Source organism: Orcinus orca, chromosome 5 (assembly GCF_937001465.1).
Source record: "Orcinus orca chromosome 5, mOrcOrc1.1, whole genome shotgun sequence".
Taxonomy (NCBI): Eukaryota; Metazoa; Chordata; class Mammalia; order Artiodactyla; family Delphinidae; genus Orcinus; species Orcinus orca.
In genome coordinates, this window is record NC_064563.1 from 103,018,382 (window position 1) to 103,037,425 (window position 19,044).

The window sequence follows — 19,044 nt, forward strand, 5'->3', positions numbered from 1 at the left end:
ACTGTTGGTTCAAACTATGTTAGTTTACAGTTTGTTGCAAACATTGTAGAATACAGCAACATGTATATTAACTTTTTCTCTATTTATCTTTATTATAGAAAATATCTTAGAATGTTCTTGATAGAGTAGCACGGTAACGATGGTCTCACACTTGGTGTGAATGGTAGTTTAGCAAAGCATAGCTCAAAGATTTGCAAAGTTAGGAAGAGGGACAAGAGAACCTCTCTCCCCACCCCCATCTAAATATGAAATTTGGTAAATTAGAATACTTTGTAAAAACAAATTCATATTAATGACCATTATGTACGAGATGTTTTGTTTTTAACCACATTGAAGATAATCAGGAAAGATTTTTTCCTTAATGTTTCTCCCGAGTGTAGTACTATAACAAAAACTTAATGCTACGAAACATTTTATATGCACCTTTGAGTAGGCAATTTAATCTAGATTATCTAATGTTCCTCCCATGATAACTAATCTGTTTTTAGTATCAGCAACATTTGGCAAGTTTATTTTTTAGATATAAACTGTGGTTCATCTGTTCACTTTTCTAGAAAAAAATCATCCTCATGAGAAAAAGCATAAATTAACAAGAAAGGAGAGTGACTCGATTTGCTTTTAGAAAAAGAAATGCTTAATCAGCTATCCTGTATTTGGACTTATTCAGGTATTAAGAAATTTAGGGAGGTATAAAGGGTTGAATGACCACAGTGCTCTTTTTTTGTTGCTGTTAATCTAACGGACCAGCCTTAACTGTGGGCCTGAATCCTAAAAGGACAGTTGCCACAGTGGGAGGCAAGGAAATGTTTGGTTGGCAGATGAGCACCAGTGATAGCCAAATGGAGGGACATACTTGCATGGTCAGTTTATTCTCTAATTCCAATAAGTTCTTTGCTTTCAGAAGCGAGAAAACATTTCCTCTCCCCTCCCCCTCCCCCACCCCCTTTTTTTAAACATACCACAAGGAAAGTACAGACAGTTGTGCTACCTCAAACCCTTCGTGACACTTGTAGAAATCAGATTTTAGATTAGACAGAATCATTTTTTTAATCTCTTGATTTGTTTTCCTTTGGTTCGAAAAGTTGTGTGATACTCAGTCGACTCTAGCAAAATTGTGTATGTGGTAGCATAGCTTTAATTTATCCTATTACAATGCTGTTCTGAATTTTCTTTTGGTTTTTAAAAAAACAAAACCTGTTGCTTAGAAGCCATGAACCATTTTACTTTACTTCAACTTGTCAAAATGTCCTTGTTTGAAAAAATGAACATTTGGGTTCACTCAGGAAATGCATGTCAAGAAGCTTGTATTATAAGTTGACGAGTTGTGATGTATCAGTAACTGCTGTTACTCCTTTTTCAAAGAAATATAATTGATTTTGAAGTTTTCTAGATTGTCACATGCTTTGTGACGAATGCAAGGAAATCAAGTCCTGTGTGGTATTTATTCTAGTCATTTCTATTCAGGCTATAAACTGTAGCTAATTTTTTATTTGCAATTAATTCATTCAAACTAAGTACTTTTCAAAATAGAAAAAAAAGGAAAAATGATAAAAATCTTATTATACAAGTTTTCTCTTTAATAAAACTACCTGTGCCTGTTCAAATTTTATATGTGACATTTCAAGTCGAAGTCATTTCAAATTGCACATACATCATTATTCACCAAATATTTTTAAACAAAAGGAACCATATGTAGTGTCTACATTTTATCAACAGTCTCTTATCCAAGCATTTTAGACTCTAAGAATCAAGTGCCACTGAGTCTAAGAATTACTCCATCAATTCAAAAAGATGAATTATATAAATAAGAACGTGATGCCCCAAAGACGGTCAACACCACTTCTTCACTGAAAAGTCAACAAAAAGATGTTGTTGTTTATCAATATTTAAACTGTTAGATGTAATGTATAAGATACTAGAATGGTAAAACTCCAATTTATAATGGAAAAGCTAGAAAAGGTTCAAAGTGTTACAGGGTTTGTTTTTTGTTTTTTTTAATAGGTCCCTCTAATACCATTTGCAGGTCTATGTGAAACATCAGTTTGGTAGTCATTTTTAAACAGCAAAAATAAAACTTACCCATAGGCATTTGTTCCCCACAATATACAATGCAGCACATAATAGAGGAAGACAGCACTCAGGAAGATGGCCACAAGGTACGCTCTCATGGCTGGCCCACCTGAAACACAGGGGATGAAGGCCAAGGGAAAGACAAGATCGTTATACAGGTGATTTACACAATGGCTTACATACAAGCATTAGTGAATAAACATATAGAGAGAAGAGTATAAGAAACTGACATCAGCCTGTTATTTTGGAAACACCTACTAAATTTTCAGAAGGTGAATATTTTTTCTGTCTCTCCTCATCCTCTTTAATCAACACAACATGATTCATGTTTAGACCAATACTTTCCCATGTTAGATAGGAAAAAAATTCATTCAGAACAAAATTTTACACATCTATTTCAAATCCAAAACTTTTTTCAGAAATATTAAAAAATACCTATTTTCTCTATCTCAAGAGAAAATGAATATATGCCTTAAGATGTAAACAAATATTTTGTTTTGTCATTGCTCGAAATGACTTTTAAATGCTATTTATGCTAAAAGTCATTTTCTCATTTTAAAAAACTGGGGGAAAAAAGCTACTAAAAAATATTTCTGACAACCTCAATTTTTTTTTAATTAACTAATTAATTAATTTATTTTTGTCTGCTTTGGGTCTTCATTGCTGCTCACGGGCTTTCCCTAGCTGCAGTGTGCGGGCTTCTCACTGCAGTGGCTTCTCTTGTTGCCGAGCATGGGCTCTAGGCATGCAGGCTTCAGTAGTTGTGGTACGTGGGCTCAGTAGTTGTCTCGCGGGCTCTAGAGCACAGGCTCAGTAGTTGTGGTGCACAGGCTTAGTTGCTCCGTGACATGTGGGATCTTCCCGGACCAGGACTCAAACCCGTGTCCCCTGCATTGGCAGCTGGATTCTTAACCACTGTGCCACCAGGGAAGTCCTCCCACATCCTCACTTTTTACACACTTTTAGATGCACCATATCACAGCACAGGTAAATTTAGCTAATTATTTGCTTGTTTTTATACTAAATGGACAGTATAGTTCACTGCACATTTATAGATAGACACAAACCTGGACACCATCCTCTCTAGAGTATAAATGCAAAAAACAAAAAAAAAACCCTTTACAAAATATATTTTTTATAGCCTAAAACATTTTTAGTTCCCACTTCTGCTTCAAAGGCAGAAATGAGTATGTCCTCACTTCTACATGTAATGAAATGCAAAAGACAAATTTAATATATGTTTCTATACTAGATCTTCTATTTCAATGCATGTTGCTTAAACAGATATACTATTTCTTTGCATCTCTTATCAAGTTGCTGGTCCATCTAGATACTTGAATGTACCACTCGGCTCACTCCTGTCCGTCTCTATTAACCTCAGTTGGGGCAATGCAGTGTCGAACGTGTGAGTCTGGTTAGATTCTTTTATTTTCTTTTTAATTTTATTGAAATAGAGTTGATTGGTTAGATTCTTAAAGAGCTCCATTGCCTTCTTAAGTATAATCTACTAAACATAAATGAAGCTGTTGTGGATCATGTGAGGTCATCGTAACAAATGTAATAATCGTTCTGGGCTCCATTAGGGTTGAGACCCTCTGGAGCTAATGAGGGTGTGGGGCTGTTTGGAGTTGACCCTAAGCTGTAGGGATTATCCCATGCAGATTGCTGAGCACACCTCCCTTGGTGTCAGCTGTTGCTTCTCACTGCAATTAAGGCAGCCACCACTCCCATGTGCCACTATTATAAATTAATTAGAAATGAAGACTGTCAAGAGGAAGCAAATGAATGTGTTAAATGAGCAAATTTTAGTTTACACATACTTCTAATTTAGCAGACATAATCCCCGTGAAGAGTCAACACTGGTTAGAAATCAGAAGACAGGAATCATGGCCCAACTCCACATAATTCCTGGCTTGGAGGGAGGCCTTAGGTAGATCAGTCTCCCCTTTTCCAACCTGACTGTTCTCACACGTTCAGGAGTGAGAGCACACAGCCAACCTCTTTGGGCTGTTAGAGTGGCCAAAATGATGGGCGTCTGGCATAACCTAGGACACAAAAATATGTGCTGAATAAGTTTGTATATTTTATGGTTGTTTGTTTTCTAAAGCTAAAGCCAGCTGTGCTTTTTTTCTATACAATAAAATGCATGGGTTTTGAGAAAACCAAAGAGAAACTTGGCCTGCCCTTAATGTAGCCTGTGCAGTATTCTTACTGGTCTGACAGAAAGAGTCAGTTGGGTGTGGCTGTGGCGGAAAGGCCACTTCCTCTGCTGGCAAAGGGAGTAAACATGGAAAGGACTCGTAGATCACCTCAGGCCTGTGCTTCCCTTTCCACCTTATTCTGTCTTCCTTGCCCATTTGCAATGTATGTCTTGATGTATTGTGCATTATTTTAGAAATCACCTTAAATTCTTGGTAAAAAGCAAGAAACAAATTGCATGATCATTAGTGGGTAAAGAAAAAGTATGGTTCTGTGCTTCTTGAGAAATAATTGGTAAAATCCAAGTAATGGAGAGAATTAAGGTTTGGGATGATCAGAGTAAAAGTCTAAGACAGTGAGGCATGGGAGATGTTGGACACATCACTGAACTGGTTAATTGAGGAAACAAAGACAGCGAGATAGCTAGCCCAGAGCCCGGCCCTTATGACATGTTCAACAAATGCTAGCTCTGCTTCCTCCCCTTCACATGTGAGAGAAGTGCTAATATTAAACACTTTGGCCAGAGGCCACGAGTCACGATTCATGATGGCAGGACATAGGGAGCTGGTGTGGCCTGGCCTTGGCTCATTCAGCCCTTTGACTGAACTGGCCTCTGCAAAACGTTTATTGTTTTTTTCATTCATGTGTCACACAAACATGAATGTAGGATAAATATAAAAGACTCCAAAGAACACAATGGAATTCTTTCTATACTGTGACTCAACTGAAAATACACTATAATTAAGCCTCTTCTGTTGTACATTGGACAGCCTCAGATATCAGGGGTGTTCAGAAACTCTGGAAGTTCTAGAATCCACAAGTTAGACTTGGACAGAGAAAGTTTTAGAAATTACTGATACCAGGCTTAAGACTGTCCTGGAAGACATTTAACCATGGGCCAAAACAGTCACCAAACAATCTGCTTAAATCCTCAGACTAAATATTTAAAACTCCACCCAGAGTAACATCAGTTTTGCAAACACCCAACAAGGACGCCACTTATCAGTATCAGCAATTTTTTTAAAACATATTTACATCTAAGGTAAAATAGCATATGAAAGCCTAGAGAAAGAACTCAGTATTTACAGTTCAATTTGCTTATCTGTCCCTCAAAACATATTCTTTGGGAAATTTATATATCACTTTACAGAGCACGAAAGTATGGGTAAGCGAGATGTTGTTTTTTTCCTCAGCAGTTTGTGGTTTAGCTGAAGACAAAAAAGTGTGAGAAAACATTTTTTTCCTTCAAAAAGTAAAATGAGGGCTTCCCTGGTGGCACAGTGGTTGAGAGTCCGCCTGCCGATGCAGGGGACACGGGTCTGTGCCCCGGTCCGGGAAGATCCCACATGCCGCGGAGCGGCTGGGCCCGTGAGCCATGGCCGCTGGGCCTGCGCGTCCGGAGCTCCGCAACGGGAGAGGCCACAACAGTGAGAGGCCCGCGTACCGCAAAAAAAAAAAAAAAAAAAAAAAAAAGTAAAATGAACCTACTCGTGAAGAGCTACTGCATACACCACCTGAGAAAAATTTTGGAAGCTTTACCACTCTCTCACATGTCATGGGCAATTCAAGTTGCAAAGCAAACTGGGGCCGGCCAGGATAGCCTTGTGATAAACATGTAGAGGCCCTCTGCTCGCTCACAGCAAAAACTTCCACAAATAAATGAATTCTCTAATCATAAGTCTATAAATGAAACAACCATTTTGCTTTGAGCAAAAGACTCAAAGGAACACCAGGAAGAAGTTAACATAGAGTGCCTGCTTTAAGGGGAGGAAAAAAAAAAAAGTCCCTTCAATATAGCTTCAGTTACCAAAACAAACAAGTTTCAAGATCTTGACATTAAACAACACATATCAGCTTCTTGGCTGCAGGTGCTACTAAGACCAGAGTCCCTAAAACATCCTTCACAAAGTTTAAGCCATAAAGCAATTATTCACCGAAAGTGTGAGTAGAGGGTGTCAAGGGAGAGCAGGAATCATTGGCAGAGATCAAATGTTTATTTCTTCCCCAATTATGATACATAACCCAATAGATGAATAATCTGCATATGCCAAAGTGAGCTCAATCTTGGCAACAGGTTTTCCTTTTCTTTAATAATAACAGTATATTTTATAAGTTCATAAAATGCTTGTATGTCCATCACTTCATTTAAGGCTCAAAACAAGCTTGATAAACAGATGTGCAAGAGTCTGTCATACAGAGTGAAGTCAGTCAGAAAGAGAAAAACAAATACTGTATGCTAACACATATATATGGAATCTAAAAAAAAAGAGTGGTTCTGAAGAACCTAGGGGCAGGACAGGAATAAAGACACAGACATAGAGAATGGACTTGAGGACACGGGGAGGGGAAAGGGTAAGCTGGGACGAAGTGAGAGAGTGGCATGGACATATATACACTACCAAATGTAAAATAGATAGCTAGTGGGAAGCAGCTGCATAGCACAGGGAGATCAGCTCGGTGCTTTGTGACCACCTAGAGGGGTGGGATAGAGAGGGTGGGAGGGAGAAACAAGAAGGAAGACATATGGGGACATATATATATGTAGAGCTGATTCACTTTGTTATACAGCAGAAACTAACACACCATTGTAAAGCAATTATACTCCAATAAAGATGTTAAAAAAAGAAAAAAAAACAGATGTGCAGGCATCATCTTCTTGATGAATGAGGGAAATGAAAGTTTCTGCAATTCAGTGAGTTGTCCCAGCTCACACAGTTTAAGAGACAGAAACAGACTTAAGTCTGACCATTTCTTTCTCACAGTTCTACTCCTGGTGTCATCCTGTCTATCAAGACAAAATACATGAGGGGAACCCAAAAGAGAAAATTCTAATTGACAACTTCCTGACAGTGCGCTGTTGATGGGCAGAGTTCCGAAAGGGCAAATACAGACATGGGTTGCAGGGAGAGGGCTGCAGGGCAGGGTTCCCCACAGTGACATGGCAGCTCCAAGGGCCAGCACCAGCCGAGGGCTTGTTAACATGCACATTCCTGAGCCCCTACTTCATCTGAGTCTCTAGGGCTTGGAAAAGTGTATTGAAACAAGAACACTCCAGTCTGATTCTTATGCCGACCCAAACTACAGTTTGAGAATCACTGCTCTAGGATTCTCAAGAGAACCATGGAGGAATGTACTAAAATACGGAGACCGTAACAGATGTTACAATAATGACCCCACTCCATGAGAGCAGGATGTGTCAATCATTTTATTTGCATTTATTTATCTACTTCTAACAATACATGTCACACAGAAGATGTTAAGTGGATAATCGTTGAATGTAGTTACAGATCTCATAACTAGATGCTTTGTATTGATTTTTTATCCAAAATGCCTACCACATGGTAATGCCTAATGAATAATGGCTGATTCGAATCATTAAGATATTGCAGTGCTTAGCATTTTTCAAGGCCCCCGACAGATGCTTTCGGTGTATTATCTCATGTAATCCTCACAACCACCCTGTGAGGGAAATAGTAAACTTACAATTCCCATTTCACAGAGGAGAAAACTGAAGCTCTGAGAGGAATATTAACTTACCTGAGATAATAAACTGCAGAACAGACTCAAACCCGTACCTATCAGACCAGAGTCCACACACTGTACTGCTGCTCTCCGGATGTGAGCTTTACAGATTGGTGCAAGGTCCAGCCTTCTGATAACAGACTAAAACATGACAGAATGTCTCATCTGCCCATCCTACCAGCTCCCTAAGCGGTATCAATTCTAGGAATTGATGAAATGGAGATAAAGTTTATAGTCACTGCTGAAATAACACCCTATTACTCACAACCTTGTTCTTCCCCACCCTATTTTGGATTTCAACAAATCCATTTTTTTTTTCCTCCATAGTTCTATTGAGTGTCCTGGAGCAGTGATCCTCAAACTTCAGTACGCTTAAGAATCAAACTGGAGGATTCCTATTTCAATGCACACTCTTGAGCCCCAGGGCAACCATAATAGCATTGCTTATAAAAACAAAACAAAAACCCTATGGAATGACACTTGAAAATGGTCAGATTCTTATTTTTAGACTCTCTAATGCTTTTTCAAACCTAAAGAGGCTTGTTTTTCCAACAATCAGTTAGAAAAAAGCATATTCAGCAATAATTCTAGAAACATCATTCTATTCTCTAAGCACAAAAACCCAGTGGGTATCTCAGTCAGTATCACATGACTCCAAGGAAGAAACATGCTTCCACACACATGGTTCCAGACGGACCCAGCCTGCCCGGCCTCTCTCCCCCCAGTGACCTCTAGGCTCAGCTGCAGACACACCCCGGTGCCCACCTGTAGGCTCAGCTCCACCCCAACCTCTGAGCCTGATCCTGGCCCAAAGGAAAGGGAGCCTGAGAAGCCTCCAGCGGCAGCTCAACAGTTTGGTCAGGTTCCTACTGATCCCACACTCGGACGTGTCATTCACCTGGCCTGAATTCCCGTTGCCAGGTCCCTGAATCACATCCTAGTTTTCCAAGGTCTTCATTCTTCTCTCTCTCAGCTACCCCAGCAGCTCAGTAATCAAACATCCAATTCTAAGTAACTAGGATCCTACAGCATGTACTCATCCACTCTATCCCTTGATACCCTCTGCTTCCCCAGTGACAGAGGTCTTGCTCTGCTGCTGTTCGGTCTCCTCTCTCATCCAGCATACCTCTGCTCAACAAAAATACTCGATAACTTGCATCTTTGTGCAAAACAGGCGAGGACACCCAATCTGGCTCCACACAGCCCTGTGGGCACATAGCTTGGCATGGGCAGGATTTCAACCACAACTTTCCTCTCAGCCAGGTGCCCCTGTTCAAGCTTCACCTCCACAATCTTACCAGGTGGCCCTGCTCTCAGCCTGTGTCCATTCAACCCTGGGAGAGACTCTTCTTCATTCAGGTCTCCACCAGACCTCAGCTCACACTGACACATACCTGAGACTGTCTGAACTTGGCAACAGATCTTACATCCTGCCTTCCTTCCTCTTCGTATTTACTGCTCAGCTTATGACTCTTCTCTGCAATCACATGCCCCTGTGAGCATGAACTGCAGCTCTACCTATGCGTTAATGTCTAAGTCTCTTAGTCCAGACCCACAGGTCCCCTAAGCCTCCTAGATCTAGCCGTCTCCATAGAGCCCAAACCTTAAAGAAGACACACAGGACCTGGCAGCAATGGATGGAAAGGCCTCAGTCCTCTTTAAGTTAGTTATTACCCCTCTTTCAAGTAATGATCCTTGTCATTAATGGTATGATCCAAATGTGTCCAGAAGCCTCATTTATATACTAAGGACCTCCACCCTCTGGTGCTGATGATCATATAAATAATAGCACACTTTATTAAGTACTTACAAAATGCCCAGCACTGCACTAAGCCCTTTTCACATACAATGATGAAAACAGGGGTGCTATCATCCCCACTCAAGAGATCTTTCTGGGTTTTTATATTGTATATTATGGGAAACTTCTAAATTGTACATTCTGGAGAACTATAATCACTGTATTTTTTAACTATAACAGCATGAACTTAATATAGTTACTTAATACCTTGTTAAGCAAGGGAATGATACACATTAAAGTAGGCATTGATTAAAATATACTTAGAAACATTAAAATACAAAAGAAAAAACTGTTCATTTCACAAGAGATAAATCTTAAGGAATTAGTAGTCTGGTTGATCAGATGTCTACTAGAAGGACCTGAAAATTCTCAAGAGGCCAAAATTTAAAAATAAAAATAGCACATATAAAATTCAGTAATGCAATATTACACCACCTAAAAAAGCTAAATTTAAATCTGAAGTTCTGAGCTACTGTTATTTAATACAAATTAAGGGGAAAAAATCTGCTATTACTGAGTAAATTAATAGAAAATTATAATTTGATTTATGTACCTCCTCCCTGGAAAAGCTATTAGTATAGTTTCAACAAATTGGACCAACTGTATACATTCTGGCTGATTTCTAAATACATAGTCTTTTCCTTTCTGCATAGCGGAAGAAGAATATGCATAATTTTCTTTCTCTCTTCTTCCCCCCAATTCTTCTGCTATACCATGCTATGCAGCTAGTTCCTATATGTATACACACATCTCCTCTTTCAGTCTTTCAAGAAAGCCAGTGCTTGGCTCTACCCACCACCAGTCCCCCACCATCAAGAAGCTTGCACAAGCCTCTTAGATAGCCTCACCCACCAGAGGGAAAACAGCAGAAGCGAGAAGAACTACAATTCTGCAGCCTGTGGAACGAAAACCACATTCACAGAAAGACAGACAAAATATATAGGCAGAGGACTATGTACCAGATGAAGGGACAAGATAAAACCCCAGAAAAACAACTAAATGAAGTGGAGACAGGGAAAAGGGATTCAGAATAATGATAGTGAAGATGATCCAAGACCTCGGAAAAAGAATGGAGGCAAAGATCAAGAAGATACAAGAAATGTTTGACAAAGACCTAGAAGAATTAAAGAACAAACAGAAATGAACAATACAATAACTGAAATGAAAAATACAGTAGAAGGAATCAATAGCAGAATAACTGAGACAGAAGAACAGATAAGTGACCCAGAAGACAGAATGGTGGAATTCACTGCCGTGGAACAGAAAAAAGAATGAAAAGAAGACAGCCTAAGAGACCTCTGGGACAACATTAAACACACCAACGATCGCATTATAGGGGTCCCAGAAGGAGAAGAGACAGAGAAAGGACCCAAGAAAATATCTGAAGAGATTATAGTCAAAAACTTCCCTAACATGGGAAAGGAAATAGCCACCCAATTCCAGGAAGCACAGAGTCCCAGGCAGGATAAACCCAAGGAGAAACACGCCAAGACACATAGTAATCAAATCGACAAAAATTAAAGACAAAGAAAAATTATTGAAAGCAACAAGGGAAAAATGACAAACAGCATACAAGGGAACTCCCATAAGGTTAACAACTGATTTCTCAGCAGAAACTCTACAAGCCAGAAGGGAGTGGCATGATATATTTAAAGTGATGAAAGAGAAGAAACTACAGCCAAGGTTACTCTACCTGGCAAGGATCTCATTCAGATTCCACGGATAAATCAAAAGCTTTAAAGAAAAGCAAAAGCTAAGAGAATTCAGCACCACCAAACCAGCTCTACAACAAATGCTAAAGGAACTTCTCTAAGTGGGAAACACAAGAGAAGAAAAGGACCTACAAAAAAACAAACCCATAACAATTAAGAAAATGGTCATAGGAACATACATATCGATAATTACCTTAAACGTGAATGGATTAAATGCTCCAACCAAAAGACACAGGCTCACTGAATGGATACAAAAACAAGGCCCATATATATGCTGTCTACAAGACACCCACTTCAGACCTAGGGACACATACAGACTGAAAGTGAGGGGATGGAAAAAGATATTCCATGCAAAGGGAAACCAAAAGAAAGCTGGAGTAGCAATACTCATATCAGATAAAATTGACTTTAAAATAAAGAATGTTACAAGAGACAAGGAAGGACACTACATAATGATCAAGGGATCAATGCAAGAAGAAGATATAACAATTATACATATATATGCACCCAACATAGGAGCACCTCAATTAAGGCAACTGCTAACAGCTATAATAGAGGAAATCGACAGTAACACAATAATAGTGGGTGACTTTAACACCTCAAGGCAACTGCTAACGGCTATAAGAGGAAATCGACAGTAACACAATAATAGTGGGTGACTTTAACACCTCACTTACACCAATGGACAGATCATCCAGACAGAAAATTAATAAGGAAACACAAGTTTTAAATGATACAATAGACCAGATAGATTTAATTGATATTTATAGGACATTCCATCCAAAAACAATAGATTACACTTTCTTCTCAAGTGCACATGGAACATTCTCCAGGAGAGATCACATCTTGGGTCACAAACCAAGCCTTGGTAAATTTAGGAAAACTGAAATTATATCAAGCATCTTTTCTGACCACAACGTTAAAAGATTAGAAATCAATTACAGGGGAAAAAACGTAAAAAGCACAAACACATGGAGGCTAAACAATATGTTACTAAACAGCCAAGAGATCATTGAAGAAATCAAAGGGGAAATCAGAAAATACCTAGAGACAAATGACAACGAAAACAAAATGATCCTAAACCTATGGGATGGAGCAAAAGCAGTTCTAAGAGGGTGGTTTACAGCAATATAATCCCACCTCAAAAAAGAAGAAAAATCTCAAATAAACAATCGAACCTTACACCTAAAGGAACTAGAGAAAGAAGAACAAACAAACCCGAAGTTAGTAGAAGGAAAGAAATCATAAAGATCAGAGCAGAAATAAATGAAATAGAAATAAAGAAAACAATAGCAAAGATCAATAAAACTAAAAGCTGGTTCTTTGAGAAGATAAACAAAATTGATAAACCATTAGCCAGACTCATCAAGAAAAAGAAGAAGAGGACTCAAATCAGTAAAATCAGAAATGAAAAAGAAGTAACAAGGGACACCGCAGAAATACAAAGCATAAGAGACTACTACAAGCAACTCTATGCCAATAAAATGGACAACCTGGAAGAAATAGACAAATACTTCGAAAGGTATAACCTTCAAGACTGAACCAGGAAAAAACAGAAAATATGAACAGACCAATCACAAGTAATGAAATTGAAACTATGATTAAAAATCTTCCAACAGGGACTTCCCTGGAGGTGCAGTGGTTAAGAATCTGCCTGCCAATACAGGGGACACAGGTTCGATCCCTGGTCTGAGAAGGTCCCACATGCTGCAGAGCAACTAGCCTATGTGCCACAACTACTGAGCCTGCGCTCTACAGCCCACAAGCCACAAATACTGAAGCATGTGCGCCTAGAGCCCGCACTCTGCAACTAGAGAAGCCACTGCAATGAGAAGCCCGTGCAACACAAGGAAGAGTAGCCCCTGCTCGCCACAACTAGAGAAAGCCTGTGCGCAGCAACAAAGACCCAACGCAGCCAAAAATAAATAAATTTTTTTAAATTTATTAAAAAAAAAATCTTCCAGCAAACAGAAGTCCAGGACTGGATGCCTTCACGGGTTAATTCTATCAAACATTTAGAGAAGAGCTAACACCCATCCTTCTCAAACTCTTCCAAAAAACTGCAGAGGAAGGAATACTCCCAAACTCATTCTACGAGGCCACCATCATCCTGATACCAAAACCAGACAGAGATACTACAAAAAAAGAAAATTACTTACCAATATTACTGATGAGTATAGATGCAAAAATCCTCAACAAAATAATAGCAAACAGAATCCAACAACACATTAAAAGGATCATACCCCATGATCAAGTGGGATTTATCCCAGAGAGGCAAGGATTCTTCAATATACACAAATCAATCAATGTGATACACCATATTAACAAACTGAACAATAAAAACCATATGATCATCTCAATAGATGCAGAAAATGCTTTTTGACAAAATTCAACACCCATTTATGATAAAAACTCTCCAGAAAGTGGGCATGGAGGGAACCTACCTCAACATAATAAAGGCCATATATGACAAACCCACAGCAAACATCATTCTCAGTGGTAAAAAACTGAAAGCATTTCCTCTGCGATCAGGAACAAGACAAGGATGTCCACTCTCACCACTATTAATCAACATAGGTTTGGAAATCCTAGACATGGCAGAGAAGAAAAAGAAATAAAAGGAGTACAAATTGGAAAAGAAGAAGTAAAACTGTCACTGTTTGCAGATGACATGATACTATACATAGAGAATCCTAAAGATGCCACCAGAAAACTACTAGAGCTAACAAATGAATTTGGTAGGGTTGCAGGATACAAAACTAATGCACAGAAATCTCTTGCATTCCTATACACTAACAATGAAAGATCAGAAAGAGAAATTAAGGAAACAATCCCATTCACCACTGCAACAAAACAAATAAAATGCCTAGGAATAAACCTACCTAAGGAGGTAAAAGACCTGTACTCAGAAAACTATAGGACACTCATGAAAGAAATCAAAGATGACACAAACAGATGGAGAGATATACCATGTTCTTGGATTGGAAGAATCAACATTGTGAAAATGACTATACTACCCAAAGCAATCTACAGATTCAATGCAATCCCTATCAAATAACCAGTGGCATTTTTTTACAGAACTAGAATAAAAAATCTTAAAATTTGTATGGAGACATAAAAGGACCCGAATAGCCAAAGCAATCTTGAGGGAAGAAAACAGAGCTGGAGGAATCAGACTCCCTGACTTCATACTATACTACAAAGCTACAGTAATCAAAACAATACAGTACTGGCACAAAAACAGAAAGATAGATCAATGGAACAGGATAGAAAGCCCGGAGATAAACCCACACACCTATGGTCAACTAATCTACAACGAAGGAGGTACGGCTATACAATGGAGAAAAGACAGTCTCTCCAATAAGTGGTGCTGGGAAAACTGGACAGCTACATGTAAAAGAATGAAATTACAACACTCCCTAACACCATACACAAAAACAAACTCCAAATGGATTAGAGACCTAAATGTAAGACCAGACACTATAAAACTCTTAGAGGAAAACATAGGAAGAACACTGCTTGACATCAATCACAGCAAGATCTTTTTTGATCCACCTCCTAGAGTAATGGAAATAAAAACAAAAGGGAACTAATGAAACTTAAAAGCTTTTGCAAAGCAAAGGAAGCTACAAACAAGACAAAAAGACAACCCTCAGAATGGGAGAAAATATTTGCAAACGAATCAATGGACAAAGGATTAATCTCCAAGATATATAAACAGCTCATGCAGCTCAATATTTAAGAAACAAACAACCCAATCAAAAAATGGGCAGAAGGGCTTCCCTGATGGCGCAGTGGTTGAGAATCTGCCTGCCAATGCAGGGGACACGGGTTCGAGCCCTGGTCTGGGGAGATCCCACATGCCGCGGAGCAACTAGGCCCGTGTGCCACAACTACTGAGCCTGCGCGTCTGGAGCCTGTGCTCCACTACGAGAGGCCGCAACAGTGAGAGGCCCGCGCACCGCGATGAAGAGTGGCCCCCGCTAGCTGCAACTAGAGAAAGCCCACGCACAGAAAGGAAGACCCAACACAGCCAAAAATAAATAAATTAATAAATTAAAAAAAAAAAAAAAAAAATGGGCAGAAGACCTAAATAGACATTTCTCCAAAGAAGACATACAGATGGCCAAGAAGCACATGAAAAGCTGCTCAACATTACTAATTATTAGAGAAATGCAAATCAAAACTACAATGAGGGGGCTTCCCTGGTGGCGCAGTGGTTGAGAATCTGCCTGCCAATGCAGGGGACACAGGTTCGAGCCCTGGTCTGGGAAAATTCCACATGCCGCGGAGCAACTAGGCCCATGAGCCACAACTACTGAGCCTGCACGTCTGGAGCTTGCGCTCCGCAACAAGAGAGGCCACGACAGTGAGAGGCCCGCGCACCGTGATGAAGAGTGGTCCCCACTCGTAGCAACTGGAGAAAGCCCTCACACAGAAATGAAGACCCAACACAACCCAAAATAAATTAATTAATTAATTAAAAAAAAAAAAACTACAATGAGGTATCGCCTCACACCAGTTAGAATGGGCATCATGAGAAAATCTACAAACAACAAATGCTGGAGAGGGTGTGGAGAAAAGGGAACCCTCCTGCAATGTCAGTGGGAATGTAAATTGATACAGCCACTATGGAGAACAGTATGGAGGTTCTTTAAAAAACTAAGAATAGAATTACCATATGACCCAGCAATCCCACTACTGGGCATATCCCCAGAGAAAACCATAATTCAAAAAGACACATGCACCCCAATATTCACTGCAGCACTATTTACAACACCCAGGACATGGAAGCAACCTAAATGCCCATTGAAAGACACATGGATAAAGAAGATGTGGTACATATTTACAATGGAATATTACTCAGCCATAAAAAGGAACGAAATTGAGTCATTTGTAGAGATGTGGATGGACGTAGAGAAAGACTGTCATACAGAGTGAAGCAAGTCAGAAAGAGAAAAACAAATATTATATATTAACGCATGTATGTGGAATATAGAAAAATGGTACAGATGAACCCGTTTGCAAGGCAGAAATAGAGACACAGATGTAGAGAACAAACGTATGGACACCAAGGGGGGAAAGCGGCAGTGGGGAGTGGTGGTGGTGATGTGATGAATTGGGCAATTGAGATTGACATGTATACACTGATGTGTATAAATTAGATAACTAATAAGAACCTGCTGTATAAAAACTAAATAAATAAAATTTAAAAAATAAAGAAAAGAAAGCCAATGCTTTTCCCAGAGCTCATCCTTAGCATATGTAGACAGATCTTTTCAGCTAATAAAAGTTAAGCTGTCACTGCCAAAGCAGATGACCAAATCCTGCCCCCAAAATTGGGTATGCTCACTGCAAAGAATATAAAAAGAAGAGAAATGATGTTTCAGCAGAATTTTGTTCCTTAATAGTGCAGCAGGACAGACTAAAATCATTCAGCTAATAGCACACTATATTAGATGTTAAAAATAAATGAACTGAAGTTCCTGTTTTCAAGATCTCTCCCTTTAGCCTCAGCTTCGTTGAAAATACACAAAGAAGCTTTTAAGGGAACTTCTTATGGTCCTACTGTTTATTCATATTTTCTCCCAGAGACCCATTTCTTTTCCCAGGGTGGAAATTTTCTCTATTTCTTATATTAATGCCCTATTGATAAGATAGACTCTAAAGAGTAATAGATATTGTTAACAGGTTAATGACGGTGGCCAATTTTTAAAATTAACTGTGGAACATCCCTGGTGGCGCAGCGGTTGAGAGTCTGCCTGCCAGTGCGGGGGACACAGGTTTGATCCCCGCTTTGGGAATATTCCACATGCCATGGAGCAACCGGGTCCGTGAGCCACAACTACTAAGCCCGCGTGCTACAACTACTGAAGTGCGCGTGCCTAGAGCCTGTGCTCTGCAACGAGAAGCCACCACAATGAGAAGCCCGCGCACCGCAGTGAAGGGTAGCCCCGCTCACCACAACTAGAGAAAGCCCATGCGCAGCAATGAAGACCCCAAGCAGCCAAAAATAAATAAACTTTTAAAAAATTAATTAAATTAAAATTAACTGCATGGGGGAAGAAAATTATAATAAAACCCACCACTTTTAAGTGCACAATTTCATGAGTTTTGACAAATCTGTAAGGTTGTGTAACAATCACCAAAATCATACTAAACATTTCCAACAAGCCTGGAAGTTCCTGTGTTGTCCCTCTTTGCAGCCAACTCTCTTCCCCTAGTTCCTGGCCCCTGATCTGTTTATCACTATAGTTCTGCTTTCTCTAAAGGTTCATATAAATGGAATCATACAGTATGTATCTTATTTCTGGCTTATTTATATTAGTATGATGCTTTTGAAAAAAATTGTTCATGTTGTTACTTCTACCAGGAATTCATGCCTTTTTCCTTTTTATTACTGTGGACAAAAAAAAGAAAAAGAAAAATAGGTTGCCTACCATTTCAGCAAACAGCAATGTTGCCCACCAGCAAACCATCAGCCACTGCAGCCACCGCCCCCCCCAACACCCCCGGTCCCCCAACAGTGCACCCTGAGGTGGAGAAAAACAGGATATGGGCCCTAGACAGTTAAGATGTATATCAAAGGAATAATTTCAATGAGTCCAGACTTTGCATCTTCCCACACATAGAAAAGTACTAAAATCATTAACTTGAGATGTCTGTTTTTTAGCAGTAATCTTTTGATGTTCAACTACATCTGTATGTTTGTTTCAGCAAAAACTCCTCTATATCCTGGTCTCTCCCTTACCTCTTTGGAACAGGTCCTCAGAGCTATCTAAGGTGCTGTCTCTCAGGTTGGAGTCCTCAGAAAGGGCACTGAATAAAAAAACATAATTCTCAGCTTCTAGGTTGTGCACTTTTTAAAATCAGTTGACACTGCTAAGTAGTATTCCATTGTATGGCTACACCACGATCACAATTTGTTTATCAATTCACCAGTTAATAAACATTTGGTTACTTTTTAGTTTTAGTTATTATAAGTACAGCTACTGAAACCAAGCAGGGCCCTATGGAGCCCCTGGGCATGGAAGCATTTCTGTGTCCCCTGTTCCTTGTTTGTAGGGAACAGACTCTAGCCTCCATGACCTTCCCTGAGTTCCTAAGGGTAGATTCCAACAGTTGCTGATCAGGGAAGGAAGGGGATGCAGAGTCAAGGGAGGAACAGTCAAGAAACAGTGGTGCAGCCTGCTTGGAGCAGAGTCCTGGTTCTGCCTCAAGGGACACACATAATATCTTTAAGCTCTTCTGTAGAACTAAAACACCCACAAAATGCAAGATGTTCCAGAGAGATCACAGTTTGGTAATCTCAAAGCTCATCAGAAGACCATAAGAGGCTAGATTAAAGGAGTATAGGACCTGCACACACCCTGATCCTTATCAGCAACCCCACCCTTGAACTGCTGCTATAGAACTCCTCACCAAATCCTCCCAGGTGGGGACCAGCCTTCTGTGTTCCCCTCTGCCTGGCAAAGCAATAAAGCTATTCTTTTTTATTTCACCCAAAATGTCTCCAAGATTCAATTTGGCACCAGAGCACAGAGGCCGAGATTTTGGCATCACTACATTGAAAATTCAAGCACAAGACTTTGGGTAGGCATGTGTTTTCACGGGTCATATAGTAAATGTATTTTTAACTTTATATGAAAATTTTATATTACATTCCGGTGCCTATTTCTGAATAACAGATTTGCTTCAATTGCTCAGTTAAAAGGAAAAATCCCCTAACTGTAACAATTCAAA

The 19,044-nt window shown here is 39.5% G+C and overlaps 1 protein-coding gene across 20 annotated transcripts in view; it reads right to left on the reverse strand.

Annotated features, from left to right (window-relative positions):
- ST3GAL6 (ST3 beta-galactoside alpha-2,3-sialyltransferase 6) overlaps positions 1–19,044 on the reverse strand; it is a 110,189-nt gene that overhangs the window by 45,308 nt on the left and 45,837 nt on the right. For 11 of the 20 annotated variants that reach the window (XM_049710049.1, XM_049710058.1, XM_049710061.1 and 8 more), the window contains 2 exons: positions 18,053–18,120; positions 2,080–2,179 (listed from right to left, as the gene is read on the reverse strand). In XM_049710049.1, the coding sequence (XP_049566006.1) occupies positions 2,080–2,168 (89 nt within the window). In that variant the 5' untranslated portion in view covers positions 2,169–2,179; positions 18,053–18,120. Of the gene's footprint in view, positions 1–2,079; positions 2,180–3,890; positions 4,116–9,089; positions 9,189–18,052; positions 18,121–19,044 lie in introns of those variants that run through there. The other 9 variants (XM_049710067.1, XM_049710066.1, XM_049710065.1 and 6 more) reach the window with 4 other exon arrangements.